General features: G+C 40.6%; 1 protein-coding gene across 1 annotated transcript in view; it reads left to right on the top strand.

Annotated features, from left to right (window-relative positions):
- Window positions 1-471: 471 nt before the first annotated feature.
- The window catches only part of cachd1 (cache domain containing 1), a 95,720-nt gene continuing 72,716 nt past the window's right edge, over window positions 472-23,475 (top strand). Inside the window, exon 1 of the mRNA XM_020654945.3 lies at window positions 472-1,035. Within this exon, the coding sequence (XP_020510601.1) occupies window positions 787-1,035 (249 nt within the window). The 5' untranslated portion in view covers window positions 472-786. The remainder of the gene's footprint in view (window positions 1,036-23,475) is intronic.

Below are 23,475 nucleotides of genomic sequence, written 5' to 3'. Positions count from 1 at the left end.
CATACAAGCAGCCTAAATTAACTTGTAACATGTGCCTAGCCTGGATAACAAAATTTTACAATTTAGAAAGGCTAACTTAACTTATGAAAAAATAAGTTCTGTCTGATCACTAACTTTTAAAATGAGTGGTGTGTGGATATTGGTGCATTCAAGGGTAATTCTAATTCTCAGATAATTCAAAAAACCACAATCGAGTTGAAGGTTTTGTAAATAATTGAATCTTAAAAATAAATAGGCCTATATTCATTTTTAAAAAAAGAAGCTTTATTTGTTGTGTTTACCTATTTGGGAGGGTCGGTCCACACTGGTCTTTGTGCTGGTTGCCATTTTTCCAGGGGGAAGCTGAAGGCATCACAAAAACCCTGATCCATTGATCCGGGGATCCAGGCGCCGGTAGGACTCTTGTGTGTTTCCACGCCTCCCACTTTCACCCCCATTGTGGTGAATCTCCGGCTCACACACACTTTGCCAGACTTCCAGGAGTTGTGGAGCGGCTGGCTGAAGACGGAACACAGACAACTTTAAAAAAAAAAAAGAAAAAAGAAAAGAGAAAACATCTCCTCTTTCACGCATGGATCTACTTTCTTCTCTCATGGGATTTCAAGGAGTTGCAATTGTTTGCGCTGCTGGAAATGTTGGAGACTTTTGCCGGAGAGAAAACGCACACGTTCCCGACGCTGCTGCTGCGAAGTTGTAAAAAGTAGTTTCCCTTGATTTTTTTTTTTTCCTCCTGCCTGTAGTTCAGGACTTCGTGTTTCTCCTCCTGCCTGTAGACCCACAGCCATCATGGCGAGGCGGGCAGGCGAGACGCGTCTGGTTTTGACGCCGAATACGCGCGCCGCTTTCCGGATTAACCACCTCGGGTTTCACCGGGGCTTGTTGGCTTTCTCGTGGAGCCTCGTTTTCATCTGCTCGGCTCTTTCTTGTGGATATTGCGCAGCCGAGTCGGAGTTTTCCATCCTGGAGGAAGCGCAAGTTTTGGCCGACCAGATGAAAAAGCTCTCCTCTCAGGAGCTGGGAGTCTTCCCCATGCAGGTAAACGTGGAGATGTAATGTTTAAAATCTTACCCCGTGTTTATTTCTGCGATATCCTTGCGCCACAGCGAGTTTTAAAGACCTGCAACGTGAATGTCAAAAAAAAAAAGCCTAAACACCCAAATGAATGTAGCATAATAACCTGGGTTGCAGCATTAGTTGACAGAAATGTTTGGATACAATAAGCTCCTGTTGTGTTGCTCAGTGTTGCAGTGCAACAACAGGCGCTTTGAAGTTAGGACGTCCTTATCTGGGGCATCAGCACGCTGGAGGTTTTGCTGTTCTGGGCGGCTTGTGTTTCACCTTCATTATTCCCTAATCTGGTTAAACGCACGATTTGACAAAAGATCTGACATTAACACATTTATTACGAGTGTGTGTGTGTGTGTGTGTGATTGAAAGGTGTGTAAACTGTCACCTAAAGAGATCATCCAAAGGAATAGCCTACACTTTGAAGGTGCATTTTATTGTAGGCTATTTTCTTAAAAAAAGGAAGTTTGAAAAAGCGTTTTTCCCATATGTCCCCAGCTGATTCTGTTTGTTGTGATATGTGCCAAGATTTCAGATGTATTTATTCCTGGTGATAAAAGATGAACCTGTGCCAATGTGCAGATGCAAACGATCATTTCAATTCACATGCATCTGCCTCGCAGTGTGTCTGTGTCTGTGTCTGTGCTGCTATCAAATAACAGGAACATTTCCACTATCACTAAAGTTGGCTGCAGCCCACAGGCCCAATCTACAAAATCAGCCTTTAAAAAAAAAATGACACTTGCTTAAACACAGGCATTAAATCATAACGTCATAACCAGCAGCAGCTACTCAGAGCTTCATCTTAACAGTAGTTTGTAATCGTTTGGTTTTCAAGCTGTCGAGAAAAATCTGTCACAAGCTCCCAGTGTTAAGGTTGTTGTTTTCACATGACAGGGATAAATATACTCGAATGACAGTGGTGTTATATAGGGAGATTACAGAGAATCGTTGACGCTGTAGTCACATCTTTTTCGCTTGGTCGATGGCTAAAATGCCGATTCGCCAATCAAAAGGGAGTAGGCCTGACATATGTGTGTTTGAGAGGTGAAATGTGTTAGTTTTGTGTTTCCTTTCCTGTCAGAAATACAACACCTCATTTACTGGCCAGACACCACATGGTTTTGATTAGTGTATCCACCATAAAACTACACACACACTTTGATTCATCATTGATTTAAGAGATGAAATAGTTGGTCAATCTGTGCATTATAATGACAGTTTGACAAATCAATGAAACGTACAAAATTAGAGTCAATCAGATGAACTCATTATTCAAAAGTATTCGACTCAAATGTCTCATTGATCAGACAAATAATCATATTTACCAAATTGTTACAGACATGATTCATATTTTTTTGGCTAGTCGATTTATGTATCATTAGAGAAAAATAATAAGCAGATAATTTAATTAGGTAATAGTTTTTACATCTTGGACAGGTTTTGAACCCCCGGTGTGAACACGGTGAAAACCCTCTTTGCCATGTCCATGGGTGCAGAGGTTCACCGAGCCACCAAATGGCAGGGGGTGCAGGGTGCTGGGTGCTGCAGGGTGCGAGAGGGGTGTTTTACACTTCAGAGGCAGATGCGCTCTGAACACAGAGGCGAGGCAGCAGGGGGGCCCTGCCCCCATTTGGTGTTTCATCTCCTCTGCTTCCACACTGCGCTTGCCTTCATCCCCGGCTCTGGGAGTCTGCTTTGAGGTCTTCCTCTGATCCCTCTGGATCCGCCTTTGTCACCGCTCATCCCTCCCTGAGCTCCAGCCTGTGCTCGCCTTTTCTGTTCCATCATTCTCTCTGCTGTTTCTACACTCATATTATTCTTGTGTTTTGCTCTTGCTGATGCATACAGTAAAAATATTCCCCCTCCTTTTACTCATTTAGGAGTGCGTCAATGCGGTGCAGATGTGTAGAAAATCGTAAATAATTTTGACATCTTTTCATACACTCCCTTTCTCATTTCGATTTTCGTGCAGCCCCCTGCGGATTATTGATGAAAATATTCACTGAGCCTGCTTCCCCCTGTCGCTGTGAGAAACCAGTTTTTGATCATGTTGTTGGACAAGCTGTGAAAATCTGGCTTGGCGTGAAGCTAATGTTACTTTGATTGAAGCGGTTCATTTCATGGACTTTTTTCAGAGCGCTTTTTTCCGCCAAATGTAAGAGATTTGCATCCAGTAAAAACAGTCAACATCTGCCCACGAAAACCACTGCAGGAATCTGTGGGCCATGCAGTCTGTGTGGACACCTGCTCCGATGCTCTGATGTGGCTTGACTCACAGTCTGCACATGTGTCTGCTGGACTACTCCTCAAATGATCAGTCTTTCTTTTTAGCCTTTTTTTTTTCCTGTTTTAAGGAGGCAGTGATTTTCCACATTAAGATTTTGACCTTCCCTCTCCAAACAAGTCTTGAGTTGAACATTGATTTCTGTTTTATTAGCTCTCTGAAACCTTTCGCAAATTTGAAGCTGTACATTTTATCGGACTACATCTGAGGGCTTTGTTATCAAGCGAGCGTCTCACCATCACCCTTTAAAACGTAATTCTACCCCCTCTCCGCTCCACCCCTCATTCTGTGGTGGATGTGTAATGTGAGGCTTTCCTTGTTACTATCTGTGAGTCACTGGGTCAACTTTGTTCAATCTGTCGTTAAAGGCTTTATATGCGATCCAGCAGATGTCGCCCTTGAGCACCAGCATGAAACCAAAACAACTCGCGCTGCATTGTTGTGTTAGCATGCTAATGCTAGCGATCTTTATTATGCTGGTATCTTCACACTGCATGTAAATTTACCTGAAATGAGCGTGATCTAGAAACACAGTTAAGCAGTGAGTACAGTATGTTATTCTTCTTTTCTCTAGTCCCTCAATTAAACAACTTTTATACACGAGGGGAGGAGTCAGCCGGCCGTCCGGGCGATGTAAACAAAGTGAAGATAGGACTCTGAAAACTCTGAAAACATCACAGACAGTGGGACTCGGGTGTTACACCCATTGTAGACAGTCATGACTCACAGAGTTATTTTCAGAGGATATACTTGATTTATATTATATTTAATTGTGAAAAATCACATATAAAGACTTTAAGTTACTTGATTGTCAGGGGACAGGGGGGGGGGAGGGGGTGTACAGTCTATACTCTGTATCAGGTCAACTTCTCCGATTAGTTTTAAGTTTAACAGTTAAAGGCATTCTGCAAAAATATTTTTAATTGATATAGTTTTCAGGAAATCTGTTCATCTCCCTCGCCTTTTGGGATATTTTTTTCTAAATTTCTATTTCTTGATCGTTAATTTTCGTTGGTAAAAATGAGCTTTACGAGAAGTAAGGTGGCTGAGGAAATTGGTCAAACTTGCAGGAAAAAAATGACAATGTAGAATTTGCAGGGATTGGTTACGTTTAGCCAGGATCAGGACATTACTACTTCCTGAAGGAACTATGAAACAGAGAAATAGATCAAATGCTCTTGTTTTAGCAGCCATAACTTTAAACCGCTCTGTTATATTTCAGATAAAATGTTTACGTCGAGTAGTGTCAGTAACTGTTCTCTAACTTGAAAAATTCCAAAAATATTTTCAGCTCTATACCTGATGACCAATTCATTACAATGCAAGTACAATAATGGGCTCTATGGAGATAAGCATTGGGGACATATTGAGGTTTTCTCTATATTTCTCTGTGAGGTATTTTGTACATTAAGTACATTTCACACTGTGAAATTTCAGATCAGTTTCCCATCATTACCATATCACATGTTCCTTCTTAATTATTTATTCATTTAAAGCCTGAAAGTGATGAGTCATCACTAATGCAGTTTTCTGGTTGTGTATTGGAGCTGTGCAGCAACGGCTTACTCTCTTAGGAGCTGAGTGTTCTCGGTGTATAAATCAGAAAGTTTAGACTATTATTCAGAAATAATTTCACGTCACTCTGAATAATTTATGATGCTGATGTCTTCCATGGGACCGTCAATAGTTTTTTGTGAAAAGGATCAGTCTCTGTAGTATGAAACTAATGGTGGATTTCATGTCATGTTCACTGCTTACCATGGGAGCTTTTAATCACCACTGTGGACTAAAGCATGGATGTAAACACAGATTATAATCTCTTTTCTGTACCGACCTATTGCCGTCATGTTTCTAGCTAAAGTTGTAGCAACAAACAGAAAACAGAGTATGGAAATGAGATGGTATTTAATCCCAGTTGGCTGATTTTTCACAAAGGAAATTTCCCCCTGTTTGTTTTAAGGGTCTTAAATCCATGGAGAAGTGTGGTTTGTTATTGAGGCTGGCCTGTCCGGTGTCCCCCGGCCCGCTAATTGAATATTGATCGTAAAATTTCAGTTTTGCGCAGGGAAGAAGAAAATTGGGGTTGCTCTAGTTTTGGCTTGAGTCTGTGATTTTTCTGGGTTAGCTTTGGTCCAAAGGGAAACACCAGTGGAGAGAAAATCACAGAGTACACATTTCCTACTTTGCAGTTTTTCCACATTTACTAGACATTTTGATGAGGGATGTTGTAACATTAATCTATTTCTTGGCTGATTAGGTGGTGTTTTTTTTTATCTTTTCTTCAATTTTTATTAAATCACATGCAGAGGCAGGAGGAGAGGAGGGTTAGCGGATGTACAGCAGGACATCAGAATTCCTGCTTGGTTCTCTGCAGCACGGCTTCAAAGCCTTCTTACCTCTTTCTGCATTGGCGGCATGGCTGTGTGCTCAAACAGTCAAGGTTATCATGAGCCTCACACAGATCCTCTGCTGCATGTGGGAATATCACTAACTCTCATTTATTCTCTCTTTAAGACTTTAAGGCAGTAGTAAACATGGTAAACGTATCTTTCATGAGGTTGATTGCATGCTCAGTTGAACAGAAAGTCTGTGTTATATTGAGCCTGCAGGTTCTTTGACGGGAAAGACAGAGCACATGCAACATTTTTCTTCACAATGAAAGCTCATCTAAAGGGCAAATGAACATCTCCAAACACATTCCTGCACTTTTTCTTGTTCTGGAAATATTACAGCTTTTTATGTTGCCCCCTCAGGCACAGAGGCTGCATACGATCATAAATACATAATCAACTATTCGGATGGTCTAATTTGTAAGTTAGAGGAGAAGAACCGTCACTCTGTGTGGAGGATGTGCACGGTCTTCATGCAGGACAAATGTAATAAGATGTGGAGATATTAACTCTTGGTTCCTTGTTAAGTATTTCTCATCTGTAGCTGTATAGCCTATACAACAACAGCTAAACCATCCATTCAAGCGTTTTGTCTATTCTGTTTTCTTAACAGGGATGACTTGTTTTCAGTCTTAGCAGAGAAGGCAGCTGTGATGTGACGGGGTTTAACACTGGGGCTTATGAAAAACTTGGAGTCCATATTTAGGATTTCTGTCATCATTTCTGTCACATGTTCCTTAATCTTATGTTTCAGAATCTACAGCAGCCACTGTAATCATAAACCCTTTTCACACATACAGAAATCTCCTGAAAAACTCCAGAGATTCGGCTACCTGGAGGTTCTTTAGGCTATGTGTGAATGCAAACAGACGCATTTTTCGTGCGGACTTTACCCGGAGACCTGGCCAGACCTCTAGTATTTTATCCACAGAAAATCTGAGTGAGCTGATGTCTGAACGCTGCAGCATATACTCCGGAGATTTCAACTGGAGCCAATAGAAAGAGAATGACGTTTATATACAGTGACTGTCTAAAGTGTCTGCACGCAACCTCTACGATCTCCGTGCTCTAATTAAACGTTTGCATTCTGTTTTCTGTTGGTCAGTTTGTTGTTCTCCTCTCTTTTCTGGATGTTGTCATTCCATTGGATTACACATAGCATTGATATAAAGACAAATATTCTCATTATAACGTTGTGTAGCGGACTCTGTTGCTTCAGCCGCTACTTCCGCGTTGTTTATTTACGTCACGTCTTAACTCAGGAAATCCCCCGCGGCCCCCCTCCCCTCTGACAGGGAAAGCCCCCCTGCTGTGAGGAGCATATGTGAACGGCTAGGTCGGGAGAATCTCCAGAGAAGTCCTCCTGTAAATATCTAGATATTATCTGGAGTGCATATGTGAAAAAGGCTTTTGACTCTGCTTGTTTAGTTTGCCAAGCGTGATGTGTTCAGTGTGTTTTATGAGCCCTTTAAATTGAGAAAAGGCTGAAAACAAAAGTAAGAGCCCAGTTTTTTGTGTTAGTCCGACATTAATTGATTTCCTAAATAGGATATGAAAACACCTTAGTGAATAAAAGCCAAAGAAGTTTGCATAATTCGCTGAGTGAGGAGCTGCTGAGCCGTTCTTTCACTGGCTCATACACAAGAAGAGTTGGCTCACCATGATTATAAATACAGTTTCCTTACTGCCATGGTCCATGACATAACATGACATGACTGGTTCTCTGCTTTATCATCCTGTAGGTAAGTTAGACGTCAAAGGCAACTTGTTTGATTTTCAAGTTTGCTTGGTGTCTTTAATGCATCAAGTGATGAATAGACTGCACTGTTAACTAGCAATTAGCCTAGCATTGGCACCACACCAGTTAATGGCAGAAGTAGAGTTTTGTTTTTGTTCTGTCCGTCTGTCACTTGAAAAGAGAGAATGATATACTGTCAACATACAAATATTCATTAACACAAACAGCCATATTTTCACTTCAGATTTTTCCAGATTTTTTTTCCTCCATCCAGCCTCCCAGTAAAATATCTATTAGAAGTTTGGGTGAGCGGATGTGTGAATTAAGCAAAAGTTGCGTTTAACTTTCATGCAAGGCCTCTTCCATTTATACTGTGTATTTTCTTCCTTCTCCAGTGTTTCCTCTCGCCTTCTTTTTCTCTTGTATGGAAGTTTCAGGTCATCTTAGTAACAGGTGCTTTGCATTAGTCAGCCCTGCGTTGCATTGCGATGGCAAAAGCTGCTCGTTTTAAGTCCAGCCCATAAATTATGAAGTGCCTCGGCGGTTTATGAGCCGTTCAGGGCTGTGCTGGACTATCTGCACCTCTACTTCTTTTCCATTTTGACTGTTGCTTTTTAACCCAGCTGTTATTGCAGGGATTGTTTTTTTTTTTTTTTCACGTCTGAGCTCTCACACATAGTTATAGGATTCTTGGTCCCAAGTTGCTGCTGATGCTTGAATACTTTATAACTCCCATTTCTACTGTTCTGTTTGTGTGTGTGCTTTTTATCTTCATCTGAGCTGAAGTGAAAATAAACAAGAAATGTTATAAGCTTATAGGAATACAGTTCCATGACTTTTATTTCTGAGCTAAACTTTGAAATTAAAACGTTTTGTTGTAATATTCAAAATTAGAATCGTACTTCTTGGAAAACAGTCAGACAGCTGCAAAGTCCCACATCCACATCTGCAATGTTTCAAACCCTGGAATGAGTTCGATTCCAAGAAAATAATTCCTGGCCGGTCCAAAACCCGGTGAAACAATCCAGATCTATTGACTTTCCGCCTTGTCGTTCCATCACAATGCAGCAGAACACAGAGCTAAGGGTCCTGTTTTATTACACATGAGGCTGCTTGTATGTCTTGGCCTGAATCCAGGCAGTCCTCATATCCAACTTCTCTGCACCACAGTGTCTCTAACCTCACGACTGTGCACACATCAGACACGCTGAAGTCTCCAGAAGTGTTGGACACAACTTGAAACAGCCACGCCTCTTGTGGGTTTAAGAAAGACTGCAATTTTTCTAATCTGTCAAAATGTAAACCCCTATCAAGGTTCATTAAGTGCTTGTTCAGAGGCCCCGCCCTTCTTTACTCGTGCTCTTTCAACTGGAAATACTTGTGTTGTGGTGGTGCACCTGGTTAAAAAGTGCAGGAGGATAGGGAGGAGGAATTTAGTTATGGTTACCGTTTCTTGGTTATCATCACTACTACATGTATAAAGGAGCATTCCAACATTAAAATGCAATGGTAGAAAATACAATACAAACAGCCGAGGGAAGCGGTAAAGAGTCGAAAAAAAGATAAAACTCTGCTTAACATGAACGTCACACTTCGAATGGTGAATGTTCCAGACTATTATCTGAAATCACACACACTGGTTCGCCCTGACTTCATGGAGACACTTTAACCTCGGGTATTGCAAGGAATGTTTTGTCCGCACATTAACCCTCCCTGGGCCATGTCAGGATCTTCTCAGGGGTGCACTGCATGAGTGAAAGAGGCTGCCTAATAGGGATGTAGGCTCCCTCCTCCCGCCCACTACACTCTGCCAATGAAAGGCGTCTGATCCAACCTTCACAACAGGGTCCTAAGACGCTGACTAGACTCTTCTCCTCTGTCGCCCCCCGGTGGTGGAATGAACTTCCAAACTCCATTTGATCTGCAGAGTCCCTCTGGACCTTTAAGAAAAAGCTAAAGACCCAGCTCTTTCATGAATACCTACTAACTTAATGATGATGGTCTCCATATTATTGATGATGATGATGGTAATGACGATGGTTTTTGTTTGATAACGACGACTTATAAGATGGTTTCTATACTGATTAGAGCTCTCAAGAACTGCCCTCAATGTTGTGCTTTGCCTCTGGTCACTTCCTGTCAGCACCTGTGTGTCCAATCAGACTGAAAGCTGATCGTTTGCTCTTACTGACATTGTTCCCTTTTTTTCTAGATCCTTGTGTTGTTCTTACTCTCTGATGTACGTCACTTTGGATAAAAGCGTCTGCTAAGTGAATTGTAGAATTGTAGGCTACATGCAGTAAGAAGATGAAGTCTATTGTGTTAGTCCGACTTAAACTGGACTTTAAGTGTGACTGAGGAGACACAGTTTACGCTGTATCAGCTGATTGAGTATTCTTGTACATTCACACTTGTTTGTCGATTGTGTCGTAATGGGTCAACCCAAAGATGGTCCAATAGTAAGTAGCTGGAAGGGGGAACATCGCCTCCTACAAGAGCATAACGGACATATACCCACCAACAAATCCATTCTCCCCCAGGTGATTTTATACTGGGACAAAGACAGTAATCCAATTAATTACCCCACTATGCTACAATTAAGGCAATACTGGTGGCTGATGCAGTTACAGATAACGACTTTTATCATGACTCTTCTCTATTGAATCTATTCGTAGTACGCGTAGTAACTGTGCGTAAGCCTAATGATATAAAGATATGAAAAGAAAACCGTATTCAGGGTCAGGGGTATCTTTTTCTCCAGAGTTTTTGGACATCATGACTTTCGTTAATTTTAATGAATTCCTTCCTCTGCCTTTGTAAGAACAGCCCTGTGCACCATCTCTTGGCTCCTGTTGGACTGTGGTCTGGATGGAGCACAAAACTGATGTTCCTTCCCTTCTGCACCAGCTGTTGTGGTTTAAATCGCTCTGTACTGTCGCGGCCAGATCATTTATCTGACCGCTTTTTGATCCGTCTCCCACGTCTCCCGGCTGAAGGAGAAGAAGGCCCCCTTTCAGAGTTTTGGCATTGACTGAAATTGGTTTTGCAGTGATTTGCTGCCTCCTCAGCCTGCGCCTCTTTGTGTCTGCTTCTGCTTGTTTTAAATCTATCCTGTGTCTCGTTTTTGATGCTAAGCTCCTGTTAAAACTCTCCACTGGAAATGTCTGTGGCTGCTTTGTAACTGCAGTTAAACTTGATCTCATTAGGGAAAACAACCAGATGTGAACTAATACATGCCAATACAGGAAATGGTTTTTGTCACATACTGTCCAAACATGAACCTCTTAACTTTTCAATGAGGAATGAAGGACAAAGGCAGCAAATCCTAATATTTCTTCAGCTGCACTCCTTTTACTTGTCTCCCTTCTATCACTTTTATTGGAGGTGAAACTGTAAGCAGATGATCGATGAGTCCATCAAGAGAAACTTCAATTTTAATCATTTTTAAAGCAAAACTTCTATCAGCTTCTACATTTTGAGGATTCAATGCTTCAATGTTTCATATCACAGTAAACCTTTAACCGAGGTTCTTTTTTATGCTGGTCCAGAGATTTGAAGACATTACGTTGGCCTGAGAGTGAATTGTGATCGGCCTTTTATTCCCCCCATCATGCCCTTGAATCTTGACAGACTGAACTTCATATTGGTTCAAAAAGTGTTGATGCAGCCACAATAAAGTGACATAATTAACACATGAAGTTAGATCCAGACCAGCTTACTCTCAGTTCTCAGAGCAAGGTTTGAATTCAAACAATAGATACAAAATAAAACTGTGTTTACTGGCAGCTATTCATTATTTTATTTATGAATGAATAACTGGTTAGAAACATCAATTTAGTCTTTTAGATAACTTTCCATCACATATCGCCGTATGAGATTCACTTTCAGATGACACAGAACGAGACTGAATGACAAAATATTTCGTATTTTAGTTTTATCAAATTATTAATGTCTTACTGTAAAAGGTGCTGATTAAGTTTCTTTCATCTGAGTGATCAACTTGTCCTCCCATCTGTAGTTTTCTGTGTATTAAAGTGAGTCCTGTGCAGCAGTGTTCAGCGACGCCCTGCAGGTTTTCAGTGAAAGTAGCGAGACTGAGTCAGAAAGGAGGACTATTTAACTGGCTTTGTTTTATCTGCACTTTTCTTAATGATGATCCCTCTCTTTCTTTATCCCTATCATCCTCCCTTCTTCATGTGCACACACACACACACACACACACACACACACACACACACACACACACACACACACACACACACACACACACCATCCACAAACTCACAAAGCGAGAACAAATGCACTCAATGAGAGAGAAAGAGAAAAGACTCTTTATTGGCAATCCATGCTTTGTGTGTGTGTCCCCCCCCCCCCTCCCCTCCAGATTCCTGCCAGTGTTACTTAGTTAGCACCAACAGGGCTGACCTGGCAGTCCGAGCCAGGAGACCCCGGGGCCACCCCTTAGCAAGTCAGTCCCTTCACTCGGCACAATGGCCAAGATTCAAAATGAACTCTCCCTGAAAGAGAGAAAAGGAGGGGGGGAAGGGAAAGGGGGCGGGGGTTTGTGTGGTGATAGGCAAAGAGGGCAGTGAGCAAAATACCCATTTGGGAGAGGGCAAGGAGAGGAGAGGGGACCAGCTCCCTCCCCCCCCTGACAGTGTGCATTTTAAGGCCCCCCATCCCCCCCTCTCAGTGCACACTCCTGCAGAAGAGGCTTTGCATTCTCGATGAGGAGAGAGTTGGCGCTCCTGCTGTGGAGAAACAGATCAGACTGTTTTTCATGCCTCTCTCTCTCTCTCTCTCTCTCTCTCTCTCTCTCTTTCTCTCTCTCTCTCTCACTCCTCTCTCTTTGTTGCACACATAAACCCACCGTTACCCAAAACTTCACAGATGTTGAGAAATGCTGTTTCCAAAAGCTGTCTCGAATTCCAATCTTTGTTTTTATGTTCAATTGTTTTTTTTTTTTTATGTAGGTGCATTTTTTCAGGAGTAGATTCAACTGTGAATCTGCAGCAGCAGCAGCAGCAGCAGCAGCTTCGGGGTTCTTCATTGAGGCAGAGAGTGCGACGTAGAGACTAAATAGCGGTAAACTACAGAAATTAAAAAGTGGATAAGATCATGTGCAACCAAGAAATTGCAGCGCTCTTGTATTGAAGAGTGATAAAATAAACACAAAAAAAGTATGAACACTGTCGCAGTTGTTTGTATCTTCGTCTCTGACATTGAGGGATTACATTTCCCCCTCTCAAACTCAACGGTCACAAGGTCATGGAGGTCAGCTCGGTTAGTTTAACTTCTCTCCTCGCAGCCATTCTTAAATATACTCAATGCAAGTGCGTTCAAGGACTCAAAATATCCAGTTGTCTCAGTTTCACAAACAAAAGGAAAAGTTTTGAGCATTGATGCACCAAATTAAAGGCAGAGGGAGTTTTGAACTCTGGATGTTTGAAAAGTTAGAGTTGGTGTATTGAAAGCCTTTGATGTAGCTAACACTTTGTAGCTGGAGACTTCTGTTAGTTTGAACAGTCTAGCCTCCAACCATTTTTTAATTTGGGGCATTTATGGGCTCGTGGGTATACAACTCTAATTAACTTACATTACTGACTCACTGCTTCCTGCCATTATTATATAGAAACACTTTTTTTTTTTTTAAGTAAAAACAATGATGGTTGGGGAAGTGTTAGGAAGAGTTAGACACTTTGGTTGAAAATGATTTACTGCTGGAGAAAGTTGAAACCATTGTCATGTCTGCGCACAAACTTAAGGCCTTCCCAAGTTTAGAAAGGGACGGTCTCCTGCTGTGATTGTGCATGTGTTAAAAAGATTTTAGTGGCAGTCTGCCTGAATTTCTCTAGAAATTGTCAGGAGTGTATTCATGAAAACAGTTGGTGATACGTTTTCTTGAAGCCCGGACCTGCAGAGTGTCTGCTGTGAGCTCCACGCTGCACAGTGGCCGACACACAGTAATGCAGGAAGTGATTAGCCCTAGCTTAGCACAGAGTCTGGAAATCAATTTTGAAAAGCAAGCCTAGCATTGCGTGCTGCATGTTCATGACCTTTTTAGATACACAAAAAGGAGATGGTAGATAAATAATTCACAATACAGGTGAAAAACATCATCAAGGCGCTCGCCGCACTACACTATCTCCTTTTTTTTTCTATCTTCTCTCCCATCTTCTCATCCTCTCGTCTGCTCTCCGTCTTATCTCTCACTGTAATTGTGTCTGCGGGTGGTGCTGTGTGAAGCTGTCCTGCGCCTTTTTGTCTTCTACTGGTTTTGTCATCCTTTGAAGTGAAGTCAGGAAGCGACCTGGACTAATGAGTTGAACTTTGGACTTCTCTGCTCTCCTTGTCTCTCTGTAAGATGAGGCTGGTCCAAAAGATGAGAAGAGAAGTGATGTTCATGGTAAGGATGGGGGGGGGGGGGGGGAGTGCGGTAATACGGCCTGTTAATTAGGATTCAAAGAGGAGTGATGGGGCTTTGAATGTGTGATGAAAATGGGAACACTTTTTTTTCTTATCTTGTCAGTTAATCATCCTTAGTCTAAGGTCGCACATCAATTCCCACCTCCATTAACAGGAAATCCAGAAGTGTTAAAGGGGCTGTATCGGACCAAAACTACTGAACATAAGCCACCTAGGAACATCCTTAGTCTAAGGGTGCACTAGGCAATCTGTACTGTGCCCAAAGTCCAGTTCATTTAACTAGTGTGAGTGCTCTGTACACTTCCTTCGCCCTGGCATTCTTTGAATAGGTAGCCTTGGCCCGGTTGTTAGTGCACAGGAACCCAACATGGTCATGAAGTATAATCAATTCCCGCCTCCATTAACAGGAAATCCAGAAGTGTTACTAAACTACTCAACATAAGCCACACAAAGTCAGTCAAGTTGCACAGTTGTCACAGTTTCTCTGTGTGTTAATCTCAGTTTGATTAAAGAAAAATCAAAAAACTGAACAAGAGACAAACCCCATCCACACATTCAGCCCCCTTTTCTACATTTTATAGATCTTGTTTATTCATATTGGGTGAAATGTTACTGTGAGAATCTCCAGAAAATATTCTCCTGCATTGCGCTGGATTTGAACTAACAATGAACTTATCTCCAGTAAAGCAGATTTTTTTTTATAAACCACTTTAAATCTCCTGTTGATTTTTGCATCAATTCGCGCTACGTCATGTAACACAACATATGTGTAATATAAAGGGAGTTATTATGTCATCTCAGGATCCTTATGCCTTTCATTTTTAGCATCACAAAGAAAAACCTTGAGAGGTTTCTTAGTGGTCTTAAAGGAGGAATTTCCTGCATCAGGTTTCTGCAGAGCAACATGATGAGTGCAGCTGCATATAATACTTAATATAAGTAATATAAGACTTCAGCACGAGTACCTGAGTAGTTAAATGTGAAGCCATGTTGTGCACTGACTGATCCTTCAAGCGAAGCTGGAAGCAGCCTCTAACCTGCTCTCCTTTTTCTGGGCTGCTTCTCAGCAGGATGCAGCTGAGCCAGATCTCTTACCTTTTTTTCCAGAAACACTAATCCTGCAGTGTTCCTCGGCCTATGTTAGAAAGGACTCATGGACTGATACTGAGCTCTGTGGGAACACAAACTTGTGTGTGTGTGTGTGTGTGTGTGTGTGTGTGTGTGAGTGCCTCTGTGTTGACATCAAGAAGTGATTCGGTTTTAGTTGTTTTGCCTGAATGTTGTGCAAAATGGTGGGGGTGATTTTGCAGTATACTTGTCAAAATCAAGCAGATGTTTGTTCATGTTTAGTTTAGTTTAGTTTAGTTTATTTGCACATTTTTTTGAAAGAAGAGTCAAACTGAAAAATTAAAGCAAATAAAAAATATAACACATGTGCAGGTGAGGTAGAAACCCATGAGGGCTTATCTCAAAACCTCACCTTAAGAGATTAAGTTAAAATAAAATACAGCAAAAATAACAAAGAATATTTACGATCACAAATAAAATTTACCCGATTGAAAATGACATAAAAACATTGAAAACATAAAAATAGAGTAAAACAGGACGTACAGTATGTAGACAATATAACAAAATCAGGACAATTCACTACAAATCTTTCTGACATCAACACATTTCTGAGTCTCAATTTGTATCTTGAAAAAGACAAAAAAATCATTAAGTAAATAAATGTGTTATAGTAGTATGAGATTTACAGGAGTTCCTTATCAATTCCTTCCTCAATTGATTTTGTTGTATCTTGTTCTAAGGGGGTAGATGAGATTAAGAGATGTTGTCTTCCTTCACTGAAATTAAGACAGAAAACTTCACAAATATAAAAACAAATAAGAGTTCACCAACTGATGTCACTTCCTCTTAACTTATTTTACTCTACCCCTACTCTACTGTCGACAAATTCCCATTCTATTTAGCTGTTGCCGAATAACAATATGCTGTCCTATCACCCAAACTGTAGAGTGTGTGTTGTTGTTGTGTTCAATGAAGGGCAGACCAGACATTTATTTTGACTGACTGTTGTTGCAGAAAAATTCCAAATGGAAGATTCCTCTTAGAGAGGAGCTGTCGTACGTCTGCTGCACACTTCAAAAACAGAACCCCTGCTCTCCCTCTCCCCCATATTCACCACTCGTCATTTACATACCAGAAACTTGTGCACGTCCTTGGGGAACTCTCTCCCTCTCTCTGTCTCTCTTTGAAAGCACTCACACTTGAGCTTCTGCACACACCAATGATCGACTCATGAATGTGAATAGGCGTCGTTTCCGATGTTTAGACAGCATAGTAAAGAAACCTGATGCATATTCAGTTGACAGCCGCCCCGCCCCCCCCAATAAGCCTGCCTGCTGTCTAAGAACACGGCTCCACACTTTGACAATGTGTGTTGTTGCGCTTCTGTTATTTGTGTGTTAATGAATATAAACAATGCATTTTTTTTGCACAGATGAGACTCATACATACGAGTCTAATGCCTGAGATTTGAGTACAAACCCTTTAATTAATATGTAATTCATCACACATTTTGTCTGTTTGTTTTTATTGAATATTACACTCAAAAGCTCCAGTTTTCATTCTGATTTTTCTTTTCCCCATTGCTCCTTGCATCTAGTGTTGCATTGTGTGATGATGGAGGAAGTTTGACATTAATTAGAGAATACAAAATTGCCAAAACATCTGGTTTATTTTATTCTGTAAGTTTGATGGTGTGTGCACGCTGCATAATGCACCCAGAAAAAAATACTCTGCAATTCATGTGGCTTTTACTAATCATAGTACGCTTGGAAACTCGTTTCTGGGGTGTAGTGGGAAAATTTAGTGCCCCAGATCCTTGACAAGAAACATTTATTATGTCATTTCTCTCAGCACAGTATTTTTTTTCTCCAAGGACAGCAGGGGAGGAGCGCTTGTTTTCCTCATCAGTGTAGGGGTCCTTGTGTGGCAGTTGTGTTCAGTCATCTGCTGGGATTTATTTTACCATATGTCATTCCTATGGACTAGTAAAACGTCTGCTGAAACAGAAGTTAAAATGTTCTGCATATTTAAAACGCTCCTTCTAGCTTGCCCGAGGTTAAGAAATGAAGTTATACAACTGAAAAAATGTATTTGCTTGGAAAAATCGAACCCAAATCCAGTCATAAACCTTCTCTTGTAGCATTAGCATGGAAGTTATCCCACAAAAATGGAATTCGTAACTGGCTACCACTTGTGAACGGAAGCTTTGGATAAAAAAAAACACACTAATAGATGCACTAACAAGAAGTCAATGAACTTATATGCACTGATGTTAGCTAGCCAACCAGCTAGATGCTTTAGATTTAGCTCGATAAATATATCAAATACACTTGCAAAGATACCAGGACCTACTGTATGTTAATGTCTTCAGAAAAACAACAACTACTACCTTAAGCCTAAAAAATATCTTCAACCATTTCTCTGTGACTATATTGAGTACTCGTTAGCTGCTAGATACAAAGGCTAGACAATAGCTGGCTAGTTAGCTTTTGACCTTTATTTTTTTTACCTCAAATACTTGTTTAAGATATATATTGTACCTAAAGATACTTAACAGAATATTTAAGAGGTTTGTTTTTTGATCAGCTACTGTCTTATTGTATTTTTCTGTATTGTTTGGTCGAAAATAATTTGTTGCAACGATGAAAAATCACTGCGAAAAGAGACGTCGTGCTTTATTAGCTTACATTACATTTAGTAGCGACACCTCCGAACATTAATTACCTTCATACATCATAATACAAACTTCATTGGGGAATCTGTGACATTTCCACAGTGTGTTTTTCATTCTTACAACAGTTGGAAACGCTTGGGCTGGGCATTGCACTCTAAGTAATTGACTATGATGGTTTGTAATTTATGGTTTTACTGAGTCTGAATTGCAGACCTTGTGCCAACAAGTCATAGCTTTCAGTCACTGGACTGATGCAGAGCCCTGGTCGGCAAAAAAGAGCTTAGGAAAGTGGCGGCCACCATTGAACTCTGTGGAGCTGCAGCATGGAGTTTTTTTTTTCCATCTCTTCAAAACGATGTTCTTGGCCAGTTTTATTATTGCTCAGGTTAACAAAATATTTTATGGCAGGATTAGGAGAAGTATTTTCTTTAGTTCCCTCTAGGGTCTAAGAGCATTTATCCCAAATCTCACCCTCTGTGGGTTTTATTTCTCAGGTGGGATACTGTAGAAGTATAACCCAGGCTTGTTGGTTAGTGCTTCCAATTGAGGAACAACCATTTTTTAGTAAAACACATTAAAACGTATACTGAGAACAGCAACTTCTCAGTAGCGTGCAGCAGTAGGAAACCCTTATTAGGTTTTTTTTTATTTGATTACAGATCCGAAAAACTGCATCTGAAAGAAACGGAAGCAAAGACTCAAACTGTATTTATGTGTCATGTGGTTGAAAACAGCAGGTTGTCTGTGGGCCTTCTTCCACATTTTGTTTTTATTTTCAGAAAGCTCTTCATGGGAGTTTGTGGGAATACTGGCTGACTGTGTTTTACCTAAGCCAAAACCAACAGGTGCACATCGATCTCTTGTTTTTTCTTTTAGTTTTTGCAGTGTCTTTCTTCCTCCCTTGCCTTTTATCTCTCTTTTTGGATTCTCCCCCAAAACTTATTTCGCTGCGTTTTCTCTTTCTCTTTTCTCTGTCTCGTTGGACTTCTGAGACAGCTTTCTCACACAAAACTTGTTTAGGGGTTTGCATAGAGAAAAAGGAGGATTTGTGTATATGCACATACTTTATGTGTGTGTTTTGGCATTGTGGTTTCTTACCGCAAGTGAGGATCACAACTATAAACTGTCCTCCTCCTTTAAATTGACATGTTCCTGTAGGTGTGTGAAGTTGCAGAGCATTTGGCTGTACACACAGGTTAGATGCAGAATAATTCCAAAAGTGTTTGTCGTGTTGTTGCCGATGCATCGGTGTAATTGCAGTATTTTTATTTCAGTCTATATAAAAGACATAAAAAAGCTCTTGTATATGTATTCCTGTAATTGAGCCAAGCATGGGCCGATGTTTTCCTTCCTCACCACAGCTCCCAGGTTGCCTCCCCGGCACGTCGAGTAGCCAACACAAATCCTGCGTCCAGTTCAATCATCTGTTGTCATAAAGATGAATGCTGTGCTGTTTTAATGCTATGGCATGCATGAGTCTACTCTGTAATGTTAGATTAGTACAAGTCACAAGTTTCATTTCAGAATTTTTTTGACACATTACCACTGAAGAATAAATATGTTTCCCTTTTTTTTCATTTCTCTTGATATTCACTAAATCTGTTGAAGACTTTCCTGAAGAGAAAAATAAAAATCTCATGAAGGTGAAGGTGAAGAAGAAGAGCCTAATAAACCTTCTGAATGAACCCTTAACTTTCTGCATGGTTGAACATTCCCGCTGACATGATATGGTGAACGAAAATAAACTTCTCGCTGACTCCAAACAATTTGAAAAACACAATTTCTTTTTCATTAAATTGCCAAGCTAACTAACCAAAAGCAAATAGCTTTTATTTAGTTACTAAAAAAATACAATTTCATCATTAGCATGTCTTGCTAAAGGTGCTCGCTAACTCTGTAAGCTAACCAACTCTGTAAACTAGCTAACTCCTTAAGCTCGATAAAGGGATGAACTGCTATTCATTGCAGTCCTCTCAGTGGACACTTGTCTGATACAGCCTTTCCATAAACCTTCATTTATTGAAGGTTATAATGTTCATTTTTTTCCCTTTGAGAGATGCTTTTGAAATGTATAGCCAAATTGGCAGCCAAGGTTGAAGGCTGCTGTTGAATTACACTGAAAACATTTTCTTGTAAATCATATCAATAAATATGAAATATGTGAAGTACCACTGGTCTAATATGCATCTACATCCTCCAAAATGTCCAAAAGGATAAGTTAACACCTCTTTTAATCCGTCTTCATTGCTTTTTTTTTGACTGTATAAATGAATACAAGGTTTTTTAAATAAACTCTCATATGAGTCTATGTAAACACGAACACTCAAGCCCAAAAACCATGTTCAACACACGGCAATAAACCCCTTTCAACCCACATTTAACCCTTTTCTTCTTCACGGCTGGTTGGCAAAGGCCAAACCGGTATCGTATGAAACGTAAGCTTCTCTACAGAGCGATACAAGCCTCTATTAATCAGTGCATGTAACTGCCCTTAGAGGACACGATGTAGAACAAAGTGCCTCGTCCGTAGAGACACCGTATCACAGTGTCCAGACATGATCTCACATCGGGCGAAGAAACCCGAGAAGGAGACCACCCTGGGAACATTTTTTTTCCCTCCTCAATGTCCAATGCGTTGTTTCTCCGCTTTATCTCTTCCCCATCTCTCTGATGTGCTGCTCTCCTTTTCTGATGTTTCTACACTTCACCTGCCTAAAAAAAAAATAACTACACTCCAATAATTTTTGTTCAACTTTCCTTTTTTTTTAATATATTTTTTTTATTACGTTTCTGGAAAATAAGCATCCCTATTTGGAAATTAAACAAAGATATTCATTAACAGAGTGTTTTTTTTTTAATACTGGCAACAACTTTTTGGACACTTGATATAGTGTGACTCCTTTCTACAATGCGATGCTTGTAAGTGCCTCTCAGATGAGTCCACAGCACAGGAATGTGAAGATAATCCAGGATAGTTTGTGCAGACAGTGCAGGCGCCCCTTCTGAACATCTTCTCTGTTGGCCGGGAGCGCGGCTCTGTTTTTGGCAGAACGTGTATATCAAAGCTGTAAATTCATTGGCGCTGTGAGTCAGGTCCTATGCAACCTTGTGTCTCTTCTCCTGCCTCTTCTTTCACACTCTCTTTCAGATCTTTTTGACATCTCTAAGGGGTCAGTTTGAAGACTTGGCCTTGGCACCATGTATTATCAGGGTGTGACTATAGGACTTTGGGTGCCGGAGGCTGCTGGGCTGGCTGGCGATGAGCTCTGAAGGTTGAAGCCAAGTCGAGGGGTTAAAAGATTGAGACTCTGACTTAAGTTTCCACGGCTGTGGTGCCGGTTTGCTTCAGTCATGTTTCCTCCCTGACATCCCCTTAATCTGAAATATGTGATCCTGCAGTTTATTTTACTTTTTGATAAACTGCACAAAAAAAAAAAATGTCACAAAAATTGAGTCAGGACACAACGCTTTTTGGCCACTTTTGTTTCTTACACTCATATGTCAGGATGAATATGTCTGAGCCTATAGTGTGTGTCCTACGGAGCCCCTGAAGTCCCAAAAAGTAAAAAAAAAAAATTGTGCGCACAACATAATAGTTTGTGGGAAACTGTGCGCATAAGATTTTATGGATCAATCGATCAATGACTTATACTCAAGTTATTAACCTTAAAATGTATTCTTTCATTACAATGTTAAAAAAAGACCAATCAGGCTTTCCATGATTTGAAGGCAAAAATCAAAAGTGTCATCTAGTCCACATGACTCCCCATGACACTGCTGTGTTGTGACGTATTTCAAATTGAAATGGGATAGAACCAATCACAAGGCAGGACATGAAGTATTGGGATAAGTTTGATTGGATTGTTATCTTTGACAAAGCTTTTTAATTGGTTTATAAATAAGTTAACGCCCCTGAGTGCAGGACGAGTCATCAGACATTTGAAATGTTTTACAGGAAAGAAGTTATTGCAATGTAAAAATACTTGCATAATGCTTTATGAAATATATTTGGGCAGATTTATAAATCAATCTTTAACAAGGGGATGATTGATTCAAACTGAGAAACAGTATTTTACAGTGATTGTGTCAGAATCTTTTCTCAGAGGGAACATGCCTCTGCGACCCCGCTGTAGACCTTTTAAGTAACAGTTATGCAGGAATGCATTATATCACATCAGCCCACCACAATGTACAGCAGAGAATCTTTTCTCAGTTTGAACTCATTCACCCTGATCCCCCTCAGTCGTTAACACGCGTCCACAACATGCAGCTTTTCAAATGAAATAAAGACGCTGCAGTGATTCGTTTGTTTCTAGACCTTCAGTCATCTGTGTGAAATCAAACACGGAAAGTTACGGATCTATTTGATACGGAATAACATTCAAAGCCCCTATAAACATAAAACAGCAACAACAGAATTGTCTCATTATCTTGCATTCCTGTGTTGAAGTTGTTTTGCGTGCGTGCGTGCGTGCGTGTGTGTGGTTTTTGTTTTCGTCCTCTCTCACAGATTGTATCAGCTTAATGGGGGAGCTCAGGTATGCAGCTTTGATCTGTCTTTGGAAAGTTCTCACATTGGCTCCACTCTCACAGCGAGATGCTATTCCCATACTGCGGTGATAGTCGAGGGCTACACGCTGTGTGTGTGTGTTGCTGCTTTCAAGGCTAAGATTCACAAAGTTTGAAACGTCATTCAGATATCTCTGCACAGCCTTGAAGCGCACGTTCCTTTTTCATGTACTGTGGGCGTTTTCAGGTCCCTTAGATCATTTGTTAGGGTGCAAAATATTTAAAGGCTTAACATGTGATTTTTCACACTTAAATATAACAGAAATCAAGTATCTCCTCTGAAAATAACTCTGTGAGTCATGACTGTCTACAATGGGTGTAACACCCGAGTCCCACTGTCTGTGATGTTTTCACAGTTTTCAGAGTCCTATCTTGACTTTGTTTACATCGCCCGGACAGCGGCTGACTCCTCCCCTCGTGTATAAAAGTTGTTTAATTGAGGGACTAGAGAAAAGAAGAATAACATACTGTACTCACTGCTTAACTGTGTTTCTAGATCACGCTCATTTCAGGTAAATTTACATGCAGTGTGAAGATACCAGCATAATAAAGATCGCTAGCATTAGCATGCTAACACAGCAATGCAGCGCGAGCTGTTTTGGTTTCATGCTGGTGCTCAAGGGCGAAATCTGCTGGATCAAAAAATCGCATATAAAGCCTTTAAATAAAAAAGAGAGGATTTCACCACAGAAGAACAAAGTTTCTCATGAAGTTTAAATATTTCTAATTAGTAAAGAATTGCATGTTTACTGTTTACAGCTTTTGTTTTAATGACTCAACTGCTTCAACATCAAAGGGCCATGTGTGGAGAGCGCTGTGAAATAAACCTCTACGCCTCTTAAACGTTCACTTTTTATTCTCCCTTAGGCAAACACAGGCCCACTAAACTCCTGCAAAGATAAAGTATGTACCTACTAAGTCATAAATGCAACCGCTCGTGCTTGTGCATTTGCTTTACTTAACAGAATTGTAGACATTTTTTGGGGCGTAACATTTCTCTGTGTGCCCATCACTCTGCTCTGTACCCTCAATTTAAACCTTGTGATGGTGAGTTTATATAAAGTTCTTAAGACAGAGAAAAAAGGACTTCCAAGTACTCTTCTTCAACAGCTTGATAATGCCCCTCGTTCGAGTTACAATGGCTTATTTTTAGCCAGAAGTTGAACCACAATTGGGATGCTTCATTACCATCTTTTGTCATGCAGCAGGACTGAACGACTGTAATGCTTGAATAAAGCTTCATGTTACTGAGACGGAA

This window comes from Labrus bergylta, chromosome 6 (genome assembly GCF_963930695.1).
Source record: "Labrus bergylta chromosome 6, fLabBer1.1, whole genome shotgun sequence".
NCBI lineage: Eukaryota > Metazoa > Chordata > Actinopteri > Labriformes > Labridae > Labrus > Labrus bergylta.
The sequence above is the reverse complement of the archived record's forward strand: the minus strand, read 5'-3'. Positions and strand labels throughout refer to the sequence as shown.